The sequence below is a fragment of the Echeneis naucrates genome, chromosome 6, assembly GCF_900963305.1.
Source record: "Echeneis naucrates chromosome 6, fEcheNa1.1, whole genome shotgun sequence".
In the NCBI taxonomy this organism is placed as follows: Eukaryota; Metazoa; Chordata; class Actinopteri; order Carangiformes; family Echeneidae; genus Echeneis; species Echeneis naucrates.
This window is the reverse complement of record NC_042516.1, coordinates 19,927,505-19,954,564: the sequence shown is the minus strand read 5'-3', so window position 1 is coordinate 19,954,564 and position 27,060 is coordinate 19,927,505. Positions and strand designations below refer to the sequence as shown.

Sequence of the window (27,060 nt, the reverse complement as noted above, 5' to 3'; positions counted from 1 at the left end):
TTTCAATATTCTGTAAATAGAAAAGATGAGACCTAATAAAAAAAAAAAAAAAAAAAAATGTCCTTAAACTGCACACACTTCTCTCAAGGTCTGGCTGAACATTAGCTGCTAAAAGTGTGACTCCACCTTTTTTTCCCCCCTCTGTGACAGGTCTGAATTTAAAATGTGATTTTGTGTTAGCTGATATTGTAACATATTCAGAACATCAGTGCCATTCGAGTAAAGCATGTATTGCAGACTTGTATTAAAATATCAGTTTGCGAGGTGGGGAGCTCAATAGCACCATCTGCTGCACAGATAGAAAACTTCAGCTCATGTTGAAACGTTAAAATGCTTTCTCACAACATGATGTCAATGATGTCAACATCAGGGCTGAACTCTGACTCACACACAGCTTTCACCGTGGCAAGCTGCAGACCAACACATGCCTGTCATCTTTTGCTTTGACAACACACATTGTTCAGAGGCACCACTCACCATCTTGTTGCTTTATGTTGTTCATCACTGCTTCGAATTCATGTCTCCCAAACATCAGGGAGAGAGGAGCTCACCTGAACGGCTCCCTCTGACTGGCATTAGCGATGTATTGGCTGTTGCTGCACCAAATATGGACACACAAAAAAAAAATATGCGCAGCCATTTCTCACCCTAAAACAGCTCCAAAAGAAAGCCAGCTGATCAAAGCACTTGCAAATGAGACAGGATTTAAAGCTGAGATACACACAGACACACAACCAGGAATGAAGTTTATGAGGAACAACAGCAGAAAACAAAACATCCAACACCCATACAAATTCTTTATGGCCTTAGCTCGTTGAAAATGTCAAAATCATTTGTTTTTCCAGGAGAGAATACTACAGGAAGTGAATCCTCCGCAGAAAGCCAGTGATAACGATCTGTTGCACATAAACATAAGAAAAAGCATTTCTCTTTTTTTTTCTTTTTTTGGCTTTACTGTTGATCATAAAGAATTACAACATGGACGTTTTTGTGTGCCATAATACACCGTGTGATCCACTTCCCCATGGACAGACAGGCAAGACAAGACTCTTAACCACCATCACCAACATACCTCCACTGCCCAGCTATTGCCCCACACTGAGTCCCCATCACACGCACTAATACGCCTACAGCCACACATGAGACTATAAACCTCACGTCCTCATTATCACACAATAGACTGTATAATGTTTTTATGAGTATTTATCTTTTACTTTTACTGTGTCTTGTTTCTAATGTGTGCTTCATTTAAATAGTTACTGACATACTGGCATCACTTGTATAGTCGATAGCGCAGTTGTCCCACAACAAGAACGTCACAGGTTCGGTTCCCAGGCCTGGGGCCTTTCTGTTTGCATGTTCTCTCCATGCCTGTGTGAGTTTCCTAACATACTCTGGTTTCCTCCCACCGTCCAAAGAGATCATGTTTGGATTAATTTGGGACTTTAAATTGACCGTAGGTCGGAGTGTGATTGGTTGTGATGGACTGATGACCTGTCCAGGGTGACCCCGCCCTCACCCAGTGTGAGCTGGGAGTGGCTCCATTGCCCCATGACCCAAAAACATATAAGCAGTAGATGAATGAATGAATGAATGAATGAATTAAAAGAATTGACCTGAGAGAGGAAATCAATACAACTACAGTTGAGAAATAAAGAATCTCTCCTTAATAATTTAAATAAATGTCCAGATAGCTTTGTTAAACATATATTATATATAAATATACAAAGACATTGAAATCAGTTTGTGACATGTGACAGCTGAATTAAAAGTTACAGATATAAAAAAATCTCATTAAAATTAAATTTTACCAAAGTAATACTTCAGAAAATTCAGTTCAGCGTTTAGACAGTTGTAGCAACCCTGACAGGTGGTGGAGGGACAAAAGTGGGCAGAGCCACTGATCTTTCAGAGGGAGTCTGAAAGAAAACAGACACATTTAATGCAAATCAAGTTAAAAAAAAAAAAAAAAAAAAAAAACCCAGAATAAAAAAATAAGGGCCTCAACAACAAAGATTACCTGGTGCAGCCTGTTGTAGTCAGGGGGAGACTTCAGCTCTCCTGTCAGCAGGTTATGAGGAGTTAAATCTGATTGAGTTGTTATTGTCTGTTGATTGTGGAAGAGAAAGACAATACAAAGAAGTAGCAGATTCATAATTTGGTTTTACACAGGTTAATTAATTACTTCATCCTGTGTGTGGTGCACGATACGTCAATTGTGTTACATAATTTACACTTCACACAGTCGCCATGTTGCTGCTGAATTCATTCATGTTTATTATGTCATTCCCACCTTCTCAACTGCTCTGGACACTGGATATCTAGTCTGCCGACCTACAACAAAAGAATAACAGCAAAATTATTCATCAAAATTAAATGATGTCACCGTTTTTAAGACTTCACCTACTTTGGTTTTTGTTGCAGTAGACACAGAGGTAGATGAGTGCTCCCACGAGGAGCAGGAAGAGAAGGCTGCAGGGGATTCCAGCAGCAATGCCAGCAATGGCAGGACCACTCAGTCCCTGAGCTAGTATCAGGGGGTTAGAAAGAAACGGGTTATCCATCATATCGCACTCTGTGATAAGAAAGGTGCTGCTTAAAAACAATAACTAACAAATGGCCAAACCTGGTCCACGTCTGTGGCTCTCAGAGGGCTCTCCTACAGTCATAAGAGCTCTGGGGACGACCCGAAAAAAACGCGTCTTGCTGGGATCGATGATGAAGATGTCTGTGCTACGAGCAGAACCAGGTTTCTGCTGGATGGTGCGATATTTGTTTGACGTGCTTCTATTTTGAATGCCAATACGATTTTGGTTCAGGTCTGGACCTTTCAATTGGATGTCAAACCCTTTGCAAAAGCCCAAACAATGATAACAGCAAAGTTGACCAGTCAGACAAAGTCAAACAAAAAGTGACATTTGATTTTCACAGCACTTTCGTTCTAAAAGTATTTTTAACCAAACAACAGCTGCTAATGTGTACATTGCACACATTACTCATTATTTACACCCCTATCCTCTGGGGACGGATTCTGTTTCCAGCAATGCATCAACGTTCCTCCAAAAGCTTTACCTGTAACAACAGACCTAGGCGGGACCTCCCAGGTCAACGTGATGATGGTTCCATCTTCGTTAGGGAACACACTGGAATGTGAGATCAGCGGTCCTGCACAGAGAGAGAGATGGGATCAAAAAAGGACGGGGGGGGTGAGCCAAGACTGGAGAGCTTTGTATAAAAAGGGAAAGACCGATCTCAGGTATTACTTAGCTCTGTGTCTGAGGGTCCATTGTATTTTTTTTTACTCTGGTAATGCACATAGCTCTCCCAATTAGAAGCTTAAGGTAACAAAATCTCCACAGAATTTAAAGACAAACACTGTTCTGTTTGGCCGTGGTGGAAGACGTACCCACATCTTTTACTATGTCATATGGAATCAAAAGGAAATGTCAGAGTAACCACTCTGAAATAAGGCTGCAACTAACAACTATTTCATCATGTCGTACCAATTTTTCTTTTTTTCTGATGAGCAAGTACTTTTACATTCGATGCTTCTGTTATTTCACCTGAAAAGAAGTGAGTACAGAATATTTTCCTCTTAATTGTAGTAGCTATTCAAAAAGAACAAACTGCGTGCAAATACCTCAAAATAGCACACAGTGCTTCAAAGGGCAGCAGCGCTGTACCTTGTAACTGGATTTCTCTTCTCTGGGAGCCCAGGGGGTTGCGGCAGATGCAGGTGTAGTTTTGGAGGAGAAAGTTGCTGACATTGTAATGGCGAATATTGAGCTGTGTGGTGTCGTTGCTGATCTGATAAGATGTACTGTTGGTGACATCCTTGCTGCCTTCGGACCATGACACCACGGCCTCAGGCGAGGCCTCACTGACGCAGAGGATTGCAACCACTATTTTGCCCTCAGAGTCAACTGTGGTTCTCACAGCTGGGAGTAACTCCCTCGGACTACCTGGGGAAGATAAGGATTTTGCTTAAGTTTTTTTTTTGTTGTTGTTTGAAACATACATCACTATCCATGAAACCTATTAAAAAAAAAAAAAAAAAAAAGGAGCAAAACGAAACAACTCACGTGCAGTAATGTTGCATTGTTTTGATTGAACTGGATGGACTGCCATGCATATGACAGTTTTCCCATTCAGGTCAGCTGAGGCAGGTTGAAGAACCAGACTGAAGTTCCCAACTCCACTGCCGCTGCTCAGGTCGGGGAAAGAGAGCGTAGCCTTTGGAGTTCCCCCCTGCCACTGACAGCCGTACAGTAGGTCGACATTCCCGTTAACTGAGTGCACAGAGCATTTCGGGCTGCTCGACGGCATCTCTGTTACACAAGAAAACTGATTGAAAACCTTGTTATTTATGATGAGTCCGAGCATTCACACAAAGAAAACATGTCATTTATAAAATCTGAAAATTTCTAAATCTAAAAGGAGCAAAGATGACATGAATTTGCAATTTTAATGTCACATCCTACCCCAAAACACTGAAAAGAGAATCTTGTGCCTTCACGTACCATAAACACTTAGAGTAATGTTCTTCTGACGCTTTTCTTCAGTCTCCTCATTGAACATCCTGCATGTATAAATGCCCCCTTGACTTGTCTGTATATTTGTTCGATTTAGGACTCCGTCAGTGGACTGAGAAAGGGTCTCACCACCAAAGACCCACTCAGCTATTGGCTGTGGGAATCCCTCAGCCTGGCAGCGGAGGCTCAGAGAATCCCCGGATACATAGAAAGGTTGGGCTGGAAGGGCCTTAACTACAGGCTCATCAGGTCCGTCTGTAATTAAAAACAAACAAAAACATTTAAGTTGAAAGGATGCAAACAGACACACTTGAGATGACTGCAGTCTCAATTAAAAATCTAGTGATCTTACACCGCACAGTGACATTGAAGTGAGCCCTGACACGACTGAAGGGATTTGTCAGCAACGCCGTGTACTGTCCTGTGTCATTTCGGTTTGGACTGAAGACCACAAGGCTACTTTGCTTTATCGAGAAGTGCAGGCTGGTTTCTATCTCTCTGCCATTGAAGAACCACATCTGTTGCTCAACCACTCCTTGAGACATTTTATAACGCAGGGTGAACTGCTCAGTTCCCTCCTTCACAAAGCTTGGCTGCATGCTCACCTCCAGATTCTCAATGGTTTCTGTCAAAGAAAAAGGTAAAGGGTCTCTTGAACAGGATGATGACGTAAACAAGGGAGAGTTTTTCAGAGCTGTTCAAGTTTTCGTTTGTTTTATTTATTTACTAATTATTAATATTTACTCCGAACCAAACCCAAGACAGACAGTTAAATACATAAATACAATGCAAATGTTACAAAATTTTCAATCATGCCTTCCATAGGAGAAGTCTGGTCTCTATACCTGTTAATTAAACTTTAAATGTAGTAAGATAGTTTTTTTTGTTGTTGTTATTCTAAGAACACAGAATAATATCATGATGATGTGGCAAGCGTCATCATATTGCAACAGACAGACATCGCGACTTATGTGCAGTTCGACTTCCTTATCATAATCACTTCAGGACTGTCCATGCCCTCTGAGGAAACAGTGCATAAAGTGTGGAATAAACAAATACAACCTTGTGTGATGACCCCAGTGTAGAACTATAGTAGTACTTCGGTTTATCCCTCAAACTGAGCTCAGTCAAGTACTCACCAAACACTCCCAGAGTGAAACTTGTCGCAGCTTTACCCATTCCAGACTTGGTTATTTCAATGGTGTAGATCCCGGTGTAGTTCAGCGGCACATTTACAAAGGTAAGGGATCCATCACTCTCAATCCTCAGCACTTCCCTGTGGGATATGTCTGGAGCAGCGCTGGAGCCAACAGTCCATGTGACGACAGGTAAATTTCCCTTGAACCAGGTAACTGCTGGATCAAGGGCACCACTGAAACGCACAGCCAGAGTCACATTGCTGCCAGCTTTTGTATTCACCAAAGAAGGGCCAGCAGGAGAAACCCCCAGTTCACAGTACGCACCTGTCAACAGGAGAGCCGATAAGATGAGGATATAAATAATAAGCATTAATAAATATAAGGCCACATTTCAAAACCATAAAATTTATGAAGTACCCATGAACAGTAGAGTGTCGATTCATATTACAGTCTGTGTATTATCTTTGAAAATAAATTGTCAAAATATTCCACTGCAAATATTTCTAATGTCTATGTAGATATATTTCGGTCTTTCCCTTAATGTGTCCAAGTAAGAAACACCGGTGGCAAATTCCTAATATGCTTACACACACCCGGCCAAAAAATAAAAAATAATAAAAAAAACTGATAAATAAAAATATCTGATAAAGATTCCTGATCCAAAGGAACAATGTAAACCAAAGTCTTAAAACGTTTTATCTGCCAACAAAGCAGCCATGAAGCACCACGTAAAAAAAAAACAACAACAACCAAAAAAAAAAAACAACCTCAAATCAGAGCTTTACTGATAATCTTACCTTGGAAAGAAAAAGTGAGAAAAGTAGCTAGAAAAATTGATCTTACTCGGCCAAATACACCAAACCGCGTCATTTCAGTGAAATTGGACGGAAGCCGAGAAGCGCGAATACTCCGAAAGTGTCCAATGAAGCTGAAAGAAATGTGAATTGTGATTCTTTCTGCGACATTTAGAGAAAAGTCCAAACTCAGCGGGAGAGGCGCGCTGAATGTCTGTGTGCGCGCGAACGGCTCACCTGTGCAGCGTCGAAGCCCTGATTGTGCGCGTGAGACCACGCCCATCGTCTAATCACACACACACACACACACACACACACACCCCGGTGTGAGACGTCATCGCGTCCGCCATATTGAAAGGGGCAAAACCTTCCACAAGTCTATGTGGAAAGTCTTTCTGCATAAATACTGACATTAGACTGAGATTGATTAATCGTTAAATTCTTATTATTTTTCATTTAGGTACGGGTAACGATGATCACTGAGAAAAAAATAAGCCTGTATATAGTATAGCATTAACGCTAAGGCACGCTAACTGACAGTGAGTCTGATTTCTTACAATAATAAACTTCATAACATAAAATAATGGACAATATTCATTTCAACATGAAATACACACTTCCATATTTAGCCAGATAGTCTTCCTTTGAACACATAAAGCAACACCATGCTGAGTACAAGCTTGGCCTTCATAGAAGGTAAAATTAAAAAGTCGTTTAACACAGATAGGTCAGTCAGGATTTTTTGGGGGGCAGTTACACCAGAAATGGTCAGTCAGTTGGGTCAATCAGTGTGACCTCTTTATCTCTGGGAAAACTTTAAGTTAGCTAAATAACTAACAACCTTCACACTCATTTGTTCATGGCTGTTTAGTACATGCCAAAATGTTGTTTGGAGGCAGCTGGGCCAAGAGTTTTCATAGCATTACTTATGTCAGCGCTCATCATGATGTTTTACTTGATTTGGAGTGACACTGGGAGGTGAAGTGGGGCTAGTTGGGGTCAGCTCTGCAGGAGCGATGACCCCCCCGGTCCAGTGTCAGCTGGGACTGGCTCCAAGCTTCACCAGCTGACAGTTAGTCAATTCATTCAGGTACACTGAAAACATGTCTGCAGCCTAGTACAAAACAAAACAAAACAAAAACCCTGCAGTTGTCTCACCTTTGTGTACAGACCAAAAGAGTTATATTACTTAAGTTTTGAAAGAATTAATAAGTAAAAGTATAATAAATATGACCGTGATATTGAAATAACCCTGCAATTGATTATAAATTGGCTCATTATTTTAAGTTATTTCATGCTGTTCCTTGTTACAGTGAGTTTATTTCATGGTGTCATTTTTACAAAAGCCTGTTAAATGTCAAACAACAAACTGGGACAAGGCTGCTGCTTTGTTCTGAATGAGCCTCATTAGTTTTTGACACAAGAATTAGTGGAATGAAATTACCTGAATCAAACTCTAATGGACTGTGAATTGGATTTAAATTATTTGACAATTTCACAGTGATTGCAATTAATGTTGAAAGCTCTGACTTGTTACCCATTTACAGGTGTTAACAATGTTACTACTTTGGTAGTATGCGGAAAAATGTTGTGTTGAAATGCCAAGATCTTTGTAGACAAATAACGGTGCAAGTAGCAGAATCTATCAGAATAGGCATAAGAGTTGCAGTGTATTCTTACTTGTAGACTTCAACACAAATATACGCTGAATTTAAACCAGAAGAAAAGCCAAAATATCAGACATGTCTTCCATGCTTAGATATGAAAAAGACCACTTTATTTTCACTTTTAATGCTTTGTACAATTAAATGAGAAGAGGCGCTTATGGTAAAATTCTCTTTTCCTCCCTCATACTGAGAGACACTGTCCAGGCAGAGGACTGAAAAAAATTTTGAGGATTTATATTACAAGCTATACAGATTAGCAGTAGACATTTCTAAACTTGAATGGCATGAACATCAACAGCTTGGGGTCCATATTTACATATATCATTTACAAAAACTGCACCTCTTAAAATGTGAGACAAGTGACGCACAAGATTTGGTTGATGAAATCCATCGTAGTGGAGGTATCAGTGTACAGTGATATCAACAACCTCAGCATGAATGAGAGGAAGTCTCTGTGTTTACATTATTGCATAAAGATGGCTTGTTATATCGGTATAGCTTATAATAGATGAACCATCCACGACAGTTAGAATGCACATGAAAAACAAGATGATACTTGTGAAGTTGTGTGGATCTGCTGAAGGACAGTGTCTCTCAGTATTCCTCCTCTCCTTGCACATCCTCAGGCATTACAATCTCGAACAGAGGGATTAGGCTGATGCGTGAGCTTGCCCTCGGGGTGCGCTTATCCAACGCTGTCCAGTTATCCATTAAAAGGTCCTGCAAGGAGAGCAGAGAATTTCGATACGTGATTCAAGACAACAGTTGCAATTAAAATCTTTAATTAGTTCTGCTTTTGTAACCACAAATCACACAATACTCTTTGTCAGAACAATTAATTCCTCTTTTTTGTCATGAAGGGATGGTGATATAAAAAGGATTTTAATATTCCAAGCAAACAATTCTATCATTCATCGCAGTGAATTGCTTTTCAGCACACCAAGCTTGTGTCAAAACATATTCAAGGGGTGGGTTATCAAGAACGATTTATTTTTGATATAGTGTTACCACTTCTTCCCTTACTCCAAAAGATAAAAATAAAATTAGTCTAAAACTCAAGAGAAAAATATCATCCCCAAAGTGATGGAGAGTGATGGAAAGAAAAATCTAATCGAACCCCACCAGTTTACATTAGAGCTGTAACAGTCAGTTGCTTAGTCAGATGATATAAAATGAACATGAAACCATTTTGTTTGGAACCACAATGAACAAATGAAACAGTAAATTTTTCGGATCTGACTGCAAATATTCGTTGCCTTTCTTTCACCTTAACTTCCTTTTATCACAGTGCTGAAATGACTAAACACCAATTATCAATTACTATTAACTGTGTCATTCATACCTGAGCAAATGAGAAAGCATTTTGTGACAAATATCAATAAAGTGATCGCACTTACAGACATTAATAGTTAAGAAACTCAAGTTGTAGTCAAACTCACCCTTCTGCTCGGTTATGATCTCCTTTGCTTACACTCTTAATGCCACTATATGTGCCCCGTCTCTTTCAGCTTGCCCACCAGGTCATCCACTGTCTCCACCTTCATCCCCGCCTGCCTCTGTGGGGGCTCGTCCACTCTCAACACTTCCAACCGTGATGTAAGATCCACTCCTAAGTCTGCAGGCTTCACATTAGCAATCTTCTTCTTCTTGGCTTTCTAAAAAAGGAAAAAGGAAGCACAGAGATAAGGGTAGAGTACAGACTAATAATTCACAGCATCTTCATTTTTCATTGTTTGAACAACTCTGCTCCAAAAAGATTTGGTCACACCAACAATTACCAATGCTTTATTGAAACTAAATTCGTTCTGGATTTATTGAAGCATTGACAGCTCAATTTTCTTCCAAATTGTCTTTCTGACAGCCAAACTATTATTTGAGCTTACGTGTTAATTCCTTGCAACTTACCATGATATTAGGCAGAGTGGCATATCTGGGCGTGTTGAGTCGAAGGTCCGCAGTCACCACTGCTGGTATGTTAATTTTAACAGTTTCCAGGCCACCGTCAATTTCCCTCACCACTTTCACCTTGTCTCCTTCCATTGACACCTCTGATGCAAAAGTGCCCTGAAATATTGAGCATATTTAGCAAAACTAAATACCACAATAAGATCTATTGGTTATCTCTCCAAAATCATTGCTAACCCTGCAGCATGAGGACTAAACAAAACGATTTGAGAGCACAGAACTGTCAGTGTGCGCCATCTGCTGGCTAGCCTTTATTATTACAGTTTAAAAGTTGGATCATTCTCGGTAAATGTGCCATCAGCTCAACCTGTGCGCCGAGATAACTTGTCAAAGTGCACTATCTGTTGGTCAGCCTGTGGAACTTCAGCTCTTCAAGTAGACTTTAACCTGCAACGCTGATCTGTGCAGGTTTACTGTAGGTCTTACTGGCTCAAACTAGTCTACATTAACCTTGATAAGACAGTCTAGGCAGAGGCATGACCTGATACGAGTTCACATATATGACATTTGTAAGGGAAAAAAACTAAACAAAACAAAACAGCAAATATCATAATCTAAGTAACAGTATTAATTTGGCTCAGATAAATTTTAGGTTGTGATACCGATTTTCATTGATTTGGTCCTGTTTAGCATGACTCATTCAAAGACTACATTTCAGCTAAAAGTCACCTGAGGCCAGTCAAGTAAAGCTGCTGTCATCTGGCCAGTCTGATTGCAGTCATCATCGATGGCCTATAAAAACAACACAATAATTTAATAAAGGCAACAGGACAGTAAGACGTGAGCAGAAAATGTGATGAGGATCTTTGACCTGTTTGCCAAGGATGACAAGCTGTGCGTCCTCCTTCTTAGCCAGAGCAGCCAGGATCTTAGAGACCTGCAGCGGTCCCAAGGTGTCATAGTCTTTCCCAGTCACTTCCACATGAATGCCACGGTCGGCCCCCATGGCAAGGGCAGTACGAATGGTTTCCTTTGTGAGAGGAAACTATGGGTCAGAGATCTCGTCCTTGAGGGAGGGGGATTAAAATAATTGGGTGGTGCTTCTCCCTTCTTAAAACTTATTGTCAAACTCAAAATAGTTCATATTTGACATTTGCCTCAGTATCTTCCCCAAAGATTACTTTTCCAGTGAATAAAATTTTTTGTTGACTTGCTTTGAAATTTGTCCTGATACGTTACAGTATAACTACTGTAACAGCTTGGAAATGAAATGTCATTGCTTTTCCTAAATTTATATACATGGCATTGGAATAATGCATTCAAATGAGAAGTGAAGTATAAGCTTTACAGTAGATAGCAATAAATATTCAAGTATTTCTGCACTACACGGAATGTATACATTGAAAAAAAATCAATACAATTTTTATCTGATTACACTGCCAGATAGTGCAAGGTATGATACATGGCATATCTCTATCACAGATCTCTTCAGTAATTGTGAAATGGGACAAATCAATGCAACCTTCCTCACCTGTGCTTGCTGTGGCCCACAGCTGACAGCCACAACTTCCTTAATAAGCTTCTTCTCCTTCAGCTTGACCGCCTCCTCAACGGCGATTTCGCAGAAGGGGTTCATTGAGTGCTTAACACCATCAGTCACCACACCAGTTTTGTCTGGCCTCACACGAATCTGAGGAGGAGTAATACAGGAGGACAAAGTCACTATGGAGGTGCCAGCCGACTCACAGTCTAGGGCAAACTATCAGGCATAGTGACAGAATCTAAAACAGAAGGCAAGCCATCGGAGTAGCTGTGAAAAGGATGTGGCATCTTGTGATACATGTTTAAACAGGCTGGAATTTTTTTTTTTTTTTTAGGGAAGCTGTCTACTTTTATTTCTCTGCATCGGTTTATCAACAAATAATGATTGAGAGGAACTTCCCTTTAGGGTAAGAAGCATCAACTCTGAATCTAAGTCTGATACTTACAGAATGTAGGCAGTTCTGTTTCTGGTTTTAATTCAAAGATAATGGGCACTAATCAGCTATTATTACAGGAACCCTACTCCAAGGATTTGATCCCTCTCAGTCATAAGCGTACTTGTGAAGTGGTATGTTAGGTGATAAGGCCTGGATACAGTTCACGTTCCAGTTGGACCTGGTTTTGGGCAACGTTAAGCTGACACATTTAGGATCTTCACCAAACCGTTTCCTCATTTTTGCAGGTAGACCGCCTTTCCGCTGGCATTGTATGTAGTAACATTTAAGAGCTCCACAAAACAGAAAAGGGGGATTTAGACATAAATCAAGAAAAACTGTTTCAGACTCACTGTAAACAAACCTGCATAGCCCAGCATGATAAACTTTTCATACACCAAATGTTACCATTCAGACTTGCAGCAACTTAAAAAAAGAGAAGCAACAAACCATGTGTGGAGCATGTTACAGATATAATATCCAAAATTGTCACAGTAAATGTCCTGACATTAAAAATGATGAAACCATTTCAGACTGACTTTGCACAGATCCTGTACAGAGCAGCTGCAGCAGGAGAGATCCAGCTGTTACACGAAACAGCAGGAAACAAAATGATCCTACTGATGGTGTCATTAAGGTGGGGGGGAGAAATACCCTGACATTACAGTAAGTGCACCGTCCACTGTGACTGACACACTAAATAATATGGGAGAAAGCCTGCAGAGGACATACCATTGTTTGTGTGTCATGAAGTTACACAACTTATAAACATCAGCAGTAGGAAGTCAAACACTGATGCGCTGCTAACTGTAATTTCAATTATTCACCATGCTGCATGTCGTGAATCAGTTCAGCTGCATATTTGGAGGTTATCTGTCAAATCCTTGTCAGTATGAGTGTCAGTCAGCGCTGCTGTGTGTCGGCTTGTACAGCACAGCCAGCCGGTGCTAGCATGCTAACATTAGCGAGCAGGGCACAAAGTCAAATGAGTGAAAGCTGGAGGGGGAAAAAAGCAAACTTGAAATGTTTTAAATAACACTATCGACTCAGCAGAAGCATTTTACCTTGACTGCGTAGTCAATGACACGTTTAACTCCGACGAGAACACGTCCAGACATTGTGGCTGTAACGTTTAATTGTGCTGTGAGTACGTAACAGTCACCGCAATGAACCTTCAGCCGAGGAGGTGACGTCGGAGCCTTTTTAGTGTGACACCATGCTGGGTGGGTGCCGCCTACCACTTCAGCCAATGAGAAGAGGACAAAAACCAACGTTCTCTGCGCTGATTGGCTGATCCGAGGTTACAGTGGTTGTTAAAGTCAGCATGAAGCCAGTCGATGCCGCTCTTTCACTGAAGTGAGTATAAAATAACCAAACGCCGTGTGGGAGTTTGATTAAGAGCTGCTCATTTCTCATAATGAATACTTTTGATGGCCGTTTTGCTCAAACATCTTTGGATGTGTGCGTGGTTGCGTGTGATTAACTTGGTGCTTCTCACATCTGTGCCGTGAAAAAAAAAATGAAGAAAGGTTCCGCTTTATGTGGGACAAAGTTCATGCACATACAGCCAAATACAATAAGCGTGTGCCCCCCATTATGATTATACCATTTAACATTTTCAAAGAGTTGAGTGAGCTGTATTGAATCACACTGCATTAAATAGGGAGGTATTTCAATAATTTAACACTCGTGAAACTAAATAATTGAACAGCACCACAGAATAACATTTAAAATTACCGTACCTTTGAATTAGCACGATCTTCAAAACTGTTTCAATAAGACTTCATCATTTCAATCATCTTTGAATCAGGATTTATTTCAGAACTGCTTTATTTGACTGCATAGGTGAACTTAATTACCTGCCAACTAAATCAAATGAGGGTCAGGTCACAATGAACTTAATCATATTCATGTCAAGTTAGAAATAAGCATGGCTTCAAGACCTGGGAAATTCAGTGAATATTTTCAATTTTGCTTTAGCTTTGTTATTTTATTTATTTTTAGATTTTAATTCTATATTTTGCATTATGATTGGTGCCCTCTTTGTTTATGTAAATCCTATATATAGGCTATTTTGGACTAGTACATTTGCCATTTTACTCATTCCACCTTTAAAATGCACAATTCAGAAGAGTACAAAGTCAAGAGCAATGTCTAATTTTGGGCTTTGTCAAGTAAAAGAACACAATAACCATTAAAAATAGTAATAGCCCACTATAAACTGACAATCTATCAGATATACCCACACCCATTAGACTGCAAAAAAGAGTTAGGGTTGGAAAATAAGGACAAAAGGCCTGCAATGAATCCCACTTTTGCAAATGTTTGCTGGTGAAACTCTGAAGGTGGTTTTGATTATAACTAATGACCTAACGGAAGCTGAAGGTTGGATGCTGCTGGAATACAGTATATTGCACTATATATCCATATTGAGGTGATGAAAAACATTTCTTTTCCTCCACCCTGGCTCATATAAACCTTTCAGCTTTGTTAGTGTGGCTGTTTTATTGACCGTATTAGTATAATGTACCTAATAAAGTGGCAAGTGAGTGCGTAGTATTGATCATGGCTTTTCAGCAAACTTTCAGCCACTCAGCAAAAGTCTGAGAATGGACTTCACATGCTCTCTGAAATAAAAGTGTTGCTGGAAGCGATAACTTTCCCACAAATCTTCAATATTAACGAAATTACAAACTGATTCACAACGCAAGAGCAATTAAAGCGCTTTTTAAGAGGACATTTAGGAGAAGACAGTGAGTGAGTGGAGCTGAAATGGGAATGAAATCCTCCAGATGACAGATGACGGAAACAATCTTTGGATTGAAACGAAGGAGACTTTTCAGTTCCCAGTCTGTCTGGATCAATAACAACAACAACAACAACAACAACAATAATAATAATAATAATAATAATAAAGTTCAGAACCAGGCCTTTAAATCAACATTTAAAGATACTTTACATCCATCTCTCAGAGGAACACATCTGGATGTTGTCCGACAGAGACAGGCGATTCGTTTGTTGCTGTTTTTTTTTTTTTTTTTTTTCCTTTATTATTATTTTTATCTCTTTGTTTGTTTTCGTCCTCAGCTGACCGACATCGCCTAAAATTTGTCACGAACCGTCTTGTATCTCCTGATGTTGCGGTCGGAGCTGCCGTGTGTGCAGGGCAGCTTCTTTTGGACTTGATGACCGCGATCCCCGCAGAAGCGCAAATCCTCCGGGGGCGTCAGCTGATCCGAGCCGGACTGACCTCGGATCACCCAGCGGCAGCAGCGGCCTCCATTTTAACTCCGACACCGAGCCATACCTCACGTGTCCTGGGCTGTCTCTCTCACATGACCCGAGTGTTTGTTCCCGTGATCAGCACTTCCATCTCCGTCTGTGACATCGAATATCACTTTTTATTGCAACCCTGATGGATATGCTCGAACAGAGTCTGGACACCGCAAGGTAACCGAGTTCACCAAAATGGCTAACTGACACAAGCTAGCTGCAACATGCTATCGGGGATAGCTGGTTAACGGCGCTAAGCGAGGCCTGACCTAAAAACTGTTGTCAGAAAGATTTAAGTCCACCGACTGTGCCCAAGTTAGCAAGAGAGGTGGACGACTTTGCTTCCAAGGCACACGACTAGATATATATGAGGAGACTAAGACCCAGTCGTGGAAAACGTGTTAATAATTAGCAATTAGCAGTCCAACAGCTAAGTTAGCTTCTGCTAGCTGTTAAATCAGACGAGTTGTCAAACGCTGTAAATAAATGCTAACGGTGTTGTGTTTTATGTGGCAACTTTGCTGTCTGTTCGACCGATCTCTTGTAGAAGTTTTTTGCTAAAGTTTAGATCACTAAATTACGTTTTGATTAGTTTTTTGTTGTTCATTTCTGTCGCTAATACTCTTGAAGGTTGGCTTTGTTTTTTTGTTTTTTTTTTTAATTAATTGTTTGTTTGTGCATCTGGATTGCAGCCAAGAAAAGCAAGACGAAGAAGTTGTGCAGGTATCTGAAGGTGAGAATTTATGGACTAATGCTTCAGTGACAGCAACTGGCACCTACAAAGCGTTTATATGTGCAGATTGTTCAGTGGCCGAGCAGGCGATGGTCGGTTAACTGTCAAAATCTGGTAAATGGAAGATGCATTGTCTAAGTTAACATGCAGGCATCGCTGCTTTATGCGGCTCCACTAAGGCGTCAGTGACTGTCTTTCTTAGTTTTCCCTCTAATCCATCCTCTCAACTGGCTTTTGTCGTCTCTCTTCCCTCAGACGGAACAGGAGAAGAGCAGACAGCTGTAACAATAGCCAGCGTTCAGCAGGCTGCAGCATTTGGTGATCATAACATACAGTATCAGTTCCGTGCTGAGGGGGGGCAGGTAAGCATCTAAAGGCTGACACACGCCTTGTTTGTGTTGTTGTTGTTGTTGTTGTCGTTTTTTTGTGTTTTTTTTTTTGCTTCTTTTTTCCCCCCACAGTGCATGTCAGACAGACTTTAAACGACTTAAATGTCACATTTGCCTGGAGTTTTAGCAAAAGATTGCCTCCTTTCAGCACTCGTAACATAAAACAGCACTCACCAGACTGACTTTAGATGACATGTTGATTAAATCTCCACGGGGTGTCAAAGCAGAAACATAATTAGGTACTAACGGAGTGTGACATTACATATTGATGAATGTGATTAAAAGGACATGGCTGCATGCATAGTGCAAAGTGACAGGGGGAGATAATGGGAATGTCAGTAAACAACATTTTGTGCCACATGTAAGCATTCAGCGCTGTTGTCCCACAACAAGGAGGTCACGGGTTCAGTCCCTGGGCTTTTCTGTACGCACTGTGCATGTTCTCCCCGTGCCTGTGTAGGTTTCCACCCACCATTCAAAAACATCATGTTTAGGTTACCTGGTGACTCTAAATTGAGTGTGAGTGGTTGTTTGTCTCTGTCTGTCTCTATGTGTTGGCCCTGAGATGGAGTGACGACCTGTCCAGGGTGTACCTCGCCCTTGACAATGGCTCCAATGTGAGCTGGGATTGGCTCCAGCAACCACCGCGACCCGGAAATGGATAAGCAGTAGAAGATGAATGAATGAATGCATTCACTATTTTGAGTACTGAAACTTTGTTATTCTGACAGCTTTAGTGTTGCTGCGTCATAGAGAGAAATACATTATTTCCTCTCATGAATAGTCTTGTCTGTGTAAGGCTGTGTTTTCTTACGCTGTTTTTGCTGGGTGATTAATTCTCCCCTGTTCAAAAGACAAGTCAGGAGGAGAGCAAGCTTTTAAATTGCCTAAAGGTAGAAATGTGTGCTTCTCTGTTTCTAGTCCCATGATTGACTGGTGAACTTTGTCGAGGACATCTCCTTGCTAATATAGTGGCTGACAAAAATGAAAGTGAATAAATTGGATGAAGTAGTGTGACATACAAGTTGGCTTATTCCTTCGTGGGTGATTTACATAAGTGAAAATCAAATCAGTGATCCATGTGGCTCATTTGAGATAAACAGTGTGCGGGATCATGTGATTCCACTCTGTCCTGGGATTGGCATGCGGTTGCTGTCACATGTCAGTCAGGTGGCTAGTCACATGATGGAGGGATACAAATGCTGATTCTTGGAACAACAACCTCGTTTCTTGAGTTGTTTTTAAAATTGAACCAGTCAAGGCAATGCACTGCTGAGGTTAGGACAGTAGTGTCAGTCACTGGTCTCGAGTAACCTGAGGCAGCAGCTATGATAAACAAATATACAAATCAGGTATGGTTGGCTTGATTTGTTCATGGTATGTCTGCCAAAGGGACTATTGTGAAATTTTATAAAACAACAGCTGGTATTTCTGTTTGTTTGCTTTTCTCACAATTTCAATTTTACCTCTCTCTTGTCCCACTATGCAGGTAACATATCGAGTTGTTCAGGTGACTGACCAGCACCTTGAAGGAAGAGATGATGGGAGTGGAGCAGTGAGTGTTGTCTCAACAGCTGCCTTCGCTGGGGCTCCTCAGGCTGTTGCTCAGGTACCTTGAATCTCCCCTTTATATTGATAGAAGCATCAGTGAGTAAAATCTATCCTAAGGAGTAATCTTTCTGCAGGCACAGTCTGATGTCACTGATCCTACACAATGTCAAGTTTTACAAACAATACTAAAATATGCAAGAGACACCTCAAAGCTTCAAGTGTAGGTAATTTATCTGAACCCCCAAAACTAGGGAATAGGTGGGAGGAAGTTTGTCTCTGCATCTGCCCAAAACAGAAGAACTCGCAGAGACTAAAAATGTTGCAGAGTTAAGTTTTCTTTGCACAATAGTTAAAGCCAGATTTAGGACAGTTTTTTAGTCACAAACATGCTGTTTTACTTGGATGAACAGAATAAATTAGTTTTCACTTGAAGTGCACTGATTGCTTCACTGGTCATTTTGTTATCTCTAGGAACAAGATTGTTGCTACTTTTTTTCATTTCCTTTATCCCATCTGTCACACTGCGCTGTGTGTTTCTTGGGGGTCGAGAGGGGACTCAGCAATTGAATCTGACAGAGACTGAGGTGTGCGTTTACCTGCTGTGACTGGTCCTCTGCTATTTTTTTCAAGCTCGTCTCTGTCTTATCTTTCACAGGCTGTGATCCAAAACCCTTTCAGTAATGGTGGAAGCCCAGCAGGAGAGGCGGTGGGAGGGGAGACGCGTTTCGCTTATTTTCCCGCAACTGCGGTGAGCGATGCAACTGTGTCTGTGCAGGCTGCCACGGACCCCACACTCACACAGGCAGGGGGTGAGTTGGCTCGTACACTTAATTTTGGTTGAAGCTCACCACAGTGCTACAGGGCTAATTTAGACATAATTTTCAGTGACAAACTGAACAACAGTCCTTTTTTTCGGGAGTTGTAAATGGACCCCACAGCTTTGGCTGATGTGAAAGGAAGGAGGACCACATAGTAAATTCGTATTGCTGTGTAATGCTGCAGACTGTAATTTAAAATATGTGTGATACAGGTGGTCACAGAATATGCCCTATGTTAGAGAAATATTTATCAAGGGCAATAAAATGCTGTTTAATAAAGTTATGAATAATTAAAGATTTAAATTTAAGAATGTATATACATTCAGAAACACATTTTGAGTATCAGATCCTTGCTCTGCAATATGACAAATATTTTGTAAATATCTAAAAATAAATTAGCTGTGCTGATCATATCTGCTGTCACATGTCCATCCACTCTCTTTTCCTTCCTCTTTACTACCCTATGTTGTCATCTCTCTGTACCACTGACTTTTCAATTTTATGGTGGTAATGCAGAACAGGTCAGTCTGGAGGAGGTTGCTCTCCTCTCCTTCCATAAGGGTGGCTAGGGCTTGGTGGACCCGGAGAAGAAAATTTCCTTTTTGTCTGTTATACACAGTCAGCAGGTGTTTTGTTTTGTTTTATTCAGACAGGAAACTCTAATGGTGACCACTTTGTATTTTCTGATTGGTTTTATAGGAGGCCAACACCGGAGGTTTTATGATTAAGAGTGTGGTTGCTGGACAGATTTTAGAGAATGAACCCAGGATTTCTATTGCTATTATTTTTTTGCTGCTTTGATGACCCAGAGGTCTGAAAAGGGATGAAAATCAGATCCAGCAGAATAAATAATGTCTGTCTTTGAGATGTGCCCAGAGTAAAAAAAGAGCTGGCCACGAAAGAAATAAAGATTACAGTATGTTTGTGTGGCAAAAACATTACACAAATGTCAAGTGTCTACCAGTATATGCCACCATAGTTTTTCACAGCAATAAATCCTCTGTTTTGACCATAAATTGTGAAACTGTTATTTGCTTTTTTTATTATAAATTTTAGCAGGATGAATAAGGTTTTGAATTGATTGCATCTCCCCCATCTCAACACTGCAGTTGAGGCATCCAGCAAAGACCAATGCACAGGCATGATCTAGGGTTATACAAGGTCATGGTCCAAACCATTAGATTTGCGGTGAGTTCCCCTTCTTTAGTCATTCTGTCTATTATTTATAACTGCTGATGATGACCTTGTCAGGCTAATAACGCATATCCACACAGTCTGTCCCTCTCACTAGGCTCTGTTTATGCTTGAATTACATGACACACATCAGGCCGACATCCTTAAGGCCATATCAATTGTCTCGCCTCCATTAGAGCTCGTCTGTACGATTCTAGTTACAGTGACAGAAAACCACTAAGACAGTTGTGTTTTGGTCACAAGTCTAAAAGTGTTAGAGGGATTGACCAACACTCGGGACTGACCTTGCTGGTTTTGCTGGGGAAATGCAGGTTTGCTTTTGTTTTGATTTATTTTTCTTTTCTTGTGTCATGGGGGCTGTGAGTGGCTGCCTGCTGATGCCACAGAAGGGGAGGAAGACTGTGAGGTTTATCTGCTGTGGGTGACAGCTGCAGCCAAAGCTGCGGAGGAGGAAGTGGTGTGCTGTCTTTCTGGTCTCTGAGCCACGGGCAGTTAAAGTAGACATGACTTACTGTGTGAAGAGCATACTGCCGGGTGAAGGTGGAGTCTTTTACAAGCTGCCATCTCCTCTGAGGTGGGGGGATACTGTTGGAGGCTTTGAAAACAAACCACACTTCTGGCCTGACTGGTCCCTGGGGTGGGAAGTGCTTGACTTCTTTTTATTTTATCTTTGCGCATTTGTGATGAAATGTGGCCCAACTGATGTCAAAACGTTTCTGATTGAAGCAGCACCATCATCATTCTTTGAAAAGAGTTAAACTAGAGGCTGCTTGAACTATAATTATTGAAATGATATCTTCCACATTTTTGGTATCAACAACAAGCATAGAAAAAAAAATCACTGTCTCCAAAAAGTCTGAATGAGTTGTGCATGTTAGTGCAGGAAGAAGATAAAGCACACCGGCTTTACAGGTTTTGTGGCAGTGTGCATTTAAAGAAGTGGTTGTTAATTTTTTTTTATTTTTTTTTTTAATTATTGTATGCCTTTTCTGACACAAATGGCAACATTTTGCCCCTTTTTTTGGCCTTACCATTAACTAATTTGCCCTTCACAGCTACAGGGCAGTTTTACGTGATGATGACCCCACCTGATGTCATTCAGACAGGCACACAGCGAACCATTGCCCCACGCACACAATCCTACCCTGCGTAAGTATCAGCCCTTCGAGGCTTTAAACTTTTAATTGCTGAAATAACACACACTTCAGTTTTGGTAGCGTAGCCCCTTCCAATTCAAGACCCACTTGAGCCAGATATGCAACATCAAAACGAACACACAGTGAATGAATGAATGTACAATTCACACAAATGTAAATACCAATGCCGGCGTCCAACTATGGATAAACAAAGGGCTACTTAATTGCTTATTTTACTCTAGACCATTTATCTCCCCTGGGAGTCTTTGTTTGCCTTAAAGGTTGACTTTTAGTATTCATTATGAAGGATCTTTATTTAGCACACCCCAGTTGGCTCACTTTATCATTCTCCTCCGAAATCTTGTTAGATTGTTCATCTCTAAAAATTCACAACATGCATCTTTATAATCATGCATCCAAACAATAGTCAATGTCAGACTCACTCAACTGTTAGCCACACGCTGGTGATTGCTGTTATTAAGATTATCAGCAGGCTTACCTGAGCAAAGACAAACTGAGTTGCCATTTTAATTGCATCATACCAACCCAGTTCTGGCCTGCTGTGGATACTTACTCAGATGAAGAATGCCAGCATGGTTAATTTTATTTTTAAAGTGTACTTTTGTATCAAGAGCGCACTGATTCATGGCAAATTATTTGGTAAAAGCCAAAACACAGCCACGTGCTTGTTAGGTCATCTGAAGTGAACACATGATCCATTATCAAATTGAGTTAACGGTAACCCAAGTCAATAGTCCCTCATTTTCCAGGCGTACATTTAAACTAACTATTGAATTATTGGGGATGTTTTACACACAAATTAACCTTCTTGTTGTCATTATTATTGAAAGAAAACAAAAGCAGTAGACAGATTGTTCTATTTTCAGACTTTGCTTCTCATTTTCTGTTTGTCATTTTGGGTATATACATTCTATGGTTTTACAACAAGGATATTCACTGCTTCTGTGCTTCTGTGATTTTCAAGAACTTCTCAAAGATTTCTCAAACAGTTAAACTACGTTCCTGTGGGCGGTATTATGGATAGTACTAGATCCACTTTTAAAGTGGCAACAGCTTTGCCATTTTCGATGTTACTTGATGTTCACAACGGACAACCGACTGTTTTCCAGTCACGAGTAAAGCTTTGTTGCAGTGTATGTCTGCGTTGCTGTGTTGAAATATGAAGAGAATTGTTTCTTTGTTTCCTCTCTCAAATGCCTTTCTCCAATTTGTGTCTTTGTGTTTACTCCTCTGACAATAATAATTAATGATTTTGACACAAGCCTCTTGAGTCATATTCAGGTGTAAACTAATGAACAGTGACATTATCGTTGACGTGTGAGTAAAATGAATGAAAACTTCCCACCCTATCTGCCGTTCGCAGAGATGAAAACGAGCTGCTGCAACATGACGGTTTAAACTGGTGAGGACAGTTTCCACATTTCTCCCACACTTTTTTTTTTTCCACAGCAAATGAACAAATTAAATTAGATCACAAGAAGAGAGAAGCACACAAACCTCTGCCCATCTTACATCTCTGTCCCTCCCTTCCCATAAGACCCTGGTGATTCTCCCTGCTTTTGATGTGTGAGACACAGTTATAGAGTTTCTCCATTGCGATCTATTGTTTTCAGTTGTGCTCGTGGCAAACATCTGTTTCCATTAGGATTTAGAAATTAGGTCATGTTTCTCCATCAGGAAACAAATGGCGTGTTCAACATTTTTATTTTAGCATCATTTACAAAATGTCCTTTGTAGTCTCATTTAGCCTAGTTTGGATTTTGTATTTTCACCATTTGGAAAGGATCTGAGGTTTGATAATTGGTATATTTTGTTTATATGAAAGAAAGCTTGGGACACATTAAGCCCATGTGTTGTCAGTTTCTGCGTGTCTCTTAATTCATTGTTTTAAGTGTATCATTCTTTGTTAGAATTTCAAGGCCAAGCTGCAGTCCCTTGTATCTCAATGAACGGTTTACTGGCTCATTGTCCAGGCCATGGCTTGGTATAATACTGTAGCCTAATAACAGGGGAGGGCAGTGTAGTGAAAATTTCATTTCTCTTTCAAAGATCAATATAAGATCTTACCAACTAAGTCCATGCGTCAAATTATATGGAAAAAATGCCTCAGGTGTGCATTTGCACTCCGCTAATTTTCTGAATTCCTTTGCCGAAAGCGCTTATTTGATCTGTGCATCTATAAATTGTGAAAGTAAGGAAAAAAAAAAAACACCTTCTTCAAGATGTGCATATTTAGTTATTCATGCAGATCACATCTGCTTTTATTTTTTTTTTTTTTAAAGACCTTCTGTCTAAGCGTACTATTGGGCTGAATCCATAATACACACTAAATCCCAGATGTCTTGAGATATCAGAGAGACTGCAGCTGGGCTTGACTGGCTATTTCAGACGAAGATATCAGCAGTCAAGTTGTATTGATGGGTCACAAATTCACTGCTATAGAAAAACTATGTGTCGGAGAGGAGGACAAACAAGGAGTGAGCATGGCCTTAGTGTTTGCTAATTACATGCAACGAGTAAACAGACAATAAACAATAGTTACATTCATTTCCTTACTTATCTCAGAACAGGATTTCCTATAGCAAAGGAATCATTTTTCTGAACAGTTCTTCTGCCTGGTTGAGCATTGCATGGCTGAGTATTCTGTCGCAATAGTGAGACAGATCCATGTGGGCAACCTATGTGTTGTTGGCCTGCTCACGCTGTGGTGGGTGGTTGGATAAGTCTCCCTGTCTCGTCTCAGAAACTTAATTAACAGAGTACCTAGGGGAAGACACTGAGACAAGAAACAGTTGTGTCATTAGCTGTACACCCAGACTCCAATAGACAGCGTCTGGTTTTCCACAGTGCTGTAATTTTGCAGCATAATAAAGCAATGCTTTCCCTCCGGGCCACACCTGGGCAGAGGACAGCCAGCAAGAATAAGAAGGTTGGATGGGTCTCAGTATTCCAGTTAAAGCTGCCCAGAACTGATTATACAGCCTCATGTGGCTGTGCATCTCCTAGTGTTTCCACCAAAGGCACAACACAACTTCAGAGGCCTTTTTTATTTATTTTTTTTTTAGCAGCACATTGGTAGTATCAGAAGATATTATTACAAAAGGCTCAAATATAAAGATAGCATTGAAGGCAGGGTTTTAATAGCCACAAGATGAGGTGAATTTGGTGGATTAGGTTGGATTTGTGCCTGACTGTATAGTGGGCAGAGATGGGAGATATTGTAGTATCTGAAAAGTGTTTTATTTCCTGTCTGCCTGCAGGAAAATGGATGGATCGCGAACACCGAGAGATGAAAGGAGAAGAGCGCAACATAATGAAGGTGGGTGATTTGCTATGATTGTAGCTTTTGATTTCATCAGATGGCGCAACACAATGCAGCGTGATGCCTAAACAGCATTTTCTTTTTCTTTTTTTTTTTCCGTTGAGATAAAATCACCAAGCTCAGTCAAATATTCAATGACAACATATATTTTGGGACTGGCCACTAGAGGTTACTGTTTAACTGTCAAAGGAAGTCAGCAGCTACACTTCCAGACATGACAGCATGAAAACGCATGATATCTTCAAATCACAATTGCCTCAGATATCTGTGTTTTTTTTTTTTTTTAAGTGTCAAATTAGGAAATGGTCTTCTTAATTATATATCTTTTCATCCATAAATTTATCATGCTAATAATAATTATTTATACTTGCTTTAGTTGAGAGGCGGCGAAGAGACAAGATTAACAACTGGATTGTCACCCTTTCAAAAATCATCCCAGACTGCAGTATGGACAGCACCAAGACCGGAGCAGTAAGCAGCCTTTTACTTGGCTCTGGATCCTGCTGCTAACCTTGTAATGATGTTTCTATTTTAAGATTTCACCTTCCCACCTCTTTGGGGTACGTCTCTGTTTTGTCTAGAGCAAAGGTGGCATCCTGTCCAAAGCTTGTGACTACATTCGTGAGCTGAGGCAAAATAACCAGCGGCTGCAAGAGAGTCTGAAGGAAGTGGAGAGGATACAAGTGGACAATGAGTTGTGCAGGCAGCAGGTAGGGAAATCAGTCTTTTCTGTGAAGTCTCTGTGACTTCAGTAATGTGTAAAGAAGGCCTATGAATGATAATGTAAAAATCTTCTTTGAGGTTTTTGGGTGTAGCAGAAAAATAAACATGCACGTAATAAGGCAGCCATCATGGGCAACATATGTGGCTGTGAAGATTGTCACTGCGTTGAATTGATTAGTTTGCTTTGGAGTTTGGTTTGTTACATCCATTCACTTAAATCTCCATCAAACACCATATGCATCTCCATTTCTCCAAAACAAGCCTCCCACCCCGCCTTCACATTTCAGCCCATATAGGTGATCATCACATGCTGACAGAGAATCAAAGAGATCTCTCTCACATAATGAGACGTGTTACCTGTAATCTGCGTTTGGATCGACTGTGGGAATAATATACTCAGGGGTTGCGTGAGAACTAACTGCATGCTAATGGACTCAAAGTATTGTGAGATCTTGCTGCTCTGAGCCCACCACGTCTTCCCGTTGAATCCCAGGCCTGCAAGGCACTCGGCAATATATTCTTATTCTGATGCTCGAAGCTCAATATTCTTCCCTCAGTGACTCTGCTGGTTGGCAGTGAATTTTAGGATTCGCCCCAAGGGAAATGTAGCAGAGATGACATACCTCATCAAGATGTGATAATCCAGTTGGTTGTGGACAGCGGTGTCTTTTAAAAGGGCTGCACACACCGCTTTTAATCCCAGGGATTGCATAGCCGTGTGTGTACATTACACTCAGCCAATACTCGGTCTTCAAACGAAAAAGTTTGGTCTGTAAACTTGGAGCTATATTTAGCTGTCATGGGGATGAGGAAAGTGATAATGAGATTTTGTCTTTTCACCCCCCCCCCCCCCCCCCACCCCCTTTGTTCTTCAGATTGAAGAGCTGAAGAATGAAAATGCTCTGCTCCGAGCCCAGCTCCAGCAGCACGGCATCGAGATGGTTGGAGAGACGCCGCCGCAGTGAAGGAGAGGCAAAAAGAACACCACCACGCAGACACACAAATGACGCAGCGGAGAAGGCGGCGAGATGACGACGAAAACGAGGAGTTGCAAAGAATCACTTTCTTTTCAGTGAATGCATCCTACCCGGGGTTCCCAGGTTGCGAACCCTTCACTGGCCAATTGTGGCTGTACTTGACTGTTTCAATCATTTTGAAATAACCACCAGTTACCACTCAGTAGAAATGTGCTCCAAGAAAAGATTCCCACTCACCACCATCAGAGTGCTTTACGTGCACTAGCTATGAAAGAGAACCTCTGCTGAACTCCTCCCTTGTTTTGTATTTATGTAGCCTCACTGATGGACTGTGAAGTTTGTCGTTTAACTCTTTTCCCTGTCAGTGTGCGGCCCCCTCTCCAATTATTCATTTTGATTCAGTTAATGCTCTTATTCTGTTTGTGTTTTTGAGTTGTTTATTAATATGTTGTTTTTAGCTGCTTTAATTTATTAGTCTGCTTGCTGACAGAAGCCTTGATGGAGACCAGTTACACTGAAGCTCACACACCCCAGAGAAGCAGATTGAATTTTAAGTGGGTAAAAAAACCAAAAACAAACAAACAAACAAAAAAAACATCAAAGTATGCAAAACATTATGATTCTGTAGACAAAAATAATGCGACACACATAGCCTACGTAGACCCAAAGACACACAAGGAGCTGTGCTGGCCTTTTCTTTTGGGCTGATTTCTGTAAATATTATGTCTCCTTTTTTAATACAGATGTTACAGAATGTTAGAGCAGATTAAGTCTGAGAGTAAACAATCAATAACTCATTAATTTCATGCTGGCCCCTTTGTCATAATAATTACCATGAAGTGTGTGCAATCTTGAGGCTTGATTTGGAGAAAATGGTATACTTGAATTGTTGGGCATTTGGTTAGCTGGG

General features: G+C 40.7%; 3 protein-coding genes across 6 annotated transcripts; 1 reads left to right on the top strand and 2 right to left on the bottom strand.

The window, feature by feature from the left end:
• Window positions 1-1,410: 1,410 nt before the first annotated feature.
• Window positions 1,411-6,661, bottom strand: vsig10l (V-set and immunoglobulin domain containing 10 like). Its single transcript, XM_029504805.1, has 12 exons — window positions 6,469-6,661; window positions 5,672-5,995; window positions 4,885-5,157; window positions 4,521-4,787; window positions 4,083-4,328; window positions 3,684-3,962; window positions 3,073-3,165; window positions 2,627-2,848; window positions 2,408-2,527; window positions 2,294-2,334; window positions 2,021-2,107; window positions 1,411-1,919 (listed from the first exon to the last, which is right to left on the bottom strand). Exons 1-12 carry the CDS (start codon window positions 6,539-6,541, stop codon window positions 1,845-1,847), a joined length of 2,100 nt encoding a protein of 699 aa, XP_029360665.1. The 5' UTR covers window positions 6,542-6,661; the 3' UTR covers window positions 1,411-1,844.
• Window positions 6,662-8,217: 1,556 nt separating this feature from the next.
• etfb (electron transfer flavoprotein subunit beta) lies at window positions 8,218-13,202 on the bottom strand. Its single transcript, XM_029504862.1, has 7 exons — window positions 13,078-13,202; window positions 11,569-11,727; window positions 10,909-11,067; window positions 10,767-10,829; window positions 10,038-10,196; window positions 9,572-9,787; window positions 8,218-8,852 (listed from the first exon to the last, which is right to left on the bottom strand). The coding sequence occupies exons 1-6, from the start codon at window positions 13,129-13,131 to the stop codon at window positions 9,617-9,619; spliced, it is 765 nt and encodes a 254-aa protein (XP_029360722.1). The 5' UTR covers window positions 13,132-13,202; the 3' UTR covers window positions 8,218-8,852; window positions 9,572-9,616.
• A 1,945-nt stretch (window positions 13,203-15,147) lies between these two features.
• Window positions 15,148-26,564, top strand: usf2l (upstream transcription factor 2, c-fos interacting-like). 4 transcript variants are annotated; one of them, XM_029504998.1, is made up of 11 exons: window positions 15,148-15,463; window positions 15,979-16,019; window positions 16,275-16,381; window positions 17,898-18,017; window positions 18,615-18,768; window positions 21,033-21,120; window positions 22,492-22,530; window positions 24,389-24,447; window positions 24,827-24,921; window positions 25,032-25,160; window positions 26,049-26,564. In XM_029504998.1, the coding sequence occupies exons 1-11, from the start codon at window positions 15,429-15,431 to the stop codon at window positions 26,136-26,138; spliced, it is 957 nt and encodes a 318-aa protein (XP_029360858.1). In that variant the 5' UTR covers window positions 15,148-15,428; the 3' UTR covers window positions 26,139-26,564. The 4 variants fall into 4 exon arrangements, with proteins under 4 accessions (XP_029360858.1, XP_029360860.1, XP_029360859.1 ...); XM_029504997.1 differs by having other exon boundaries at window positions 15,157-15,463; window positions 21,027-21,120; XM_029505000.1 differs by lacking the exon at window positions 22,492-22,530.
• The last annotated feature ends 496 nt before the right edge of the window (window positions 26,565-27,060 follow it).

What these genes read in the sequence shown, in the direction of transcription:
- vsig10l (XM_029504805.1), bottom strand. Translation starts at nt 6,541, where the DNA reads ATGACGCGGTTTGGTGTATTTGGCCGAGTAAGATCAATTTTTCTAGCT. An exon ending in TCTCACTTTTTCTTTCCAAG is followed by an intron (nt 5,996 to 6,468) that starts GTAAGATTATCA and finishes TCCTGTTGACAG; the next exon opens with GTGCGTACTGTGAACTGGGG. An exon ending in TGTCCAGAGCAGTTGAGAAG is followed by an intron (nt 2,108 to 2,293) that starts GTGGGAATGACA and finishes CACAATCAACAG; the next exon opens with ACAATAACAACTCAATCAGA.
- etfb (XM_029504862.1), bottom strand. Translation starts at nt 13,131, where the DNA reads ATGTCTGGACGTGTTCTCGTCGGAGTTAAACGTGTCATTGACTACGCA. An exon ending in TCATTGACTACGCAGTCAAG is followed by an intron (nt 11,728 to 13,077) that starts GTAAAATGCTTC and finishes ACTCCTCCTCAG; the next exon opens with ATTCGTGTGAGGCCAGACAA. An exon ending in CCACTCTGCCTAATATCATG is followed by an intron (nt 9,788 to 10,037) that starts GTAAGTTGCAAG and finishes TTCCTTTTTTAG; the next exon opens with AAAGCCAAGAAGAAGAAGAT.
- usf2l (XM_029504997.1), top strand. Translation starts at nt 15,429, where the DNA reads ATGGATATGCTCGAACAGAGTCTGGACACCGCAAG. An exon ending in CTCCTCAGGCTGTTGCTCAG is followed by an intron (nt 18,018 to 18,614) that starts GTACCTTGAATC and finishes TATCTTTCACAG; the next exon opens with GCTGTGATCCAAAACCCTTT. An exon ending in CGCACACAATCCTACCCTGC is followed by an intron (nt 21,121 to 22,491) that starts GTAAGTATCAGC and finishes TGCCGTTCGCAG; the next exon opens with AGATGAAAACGAGCTGCTGC.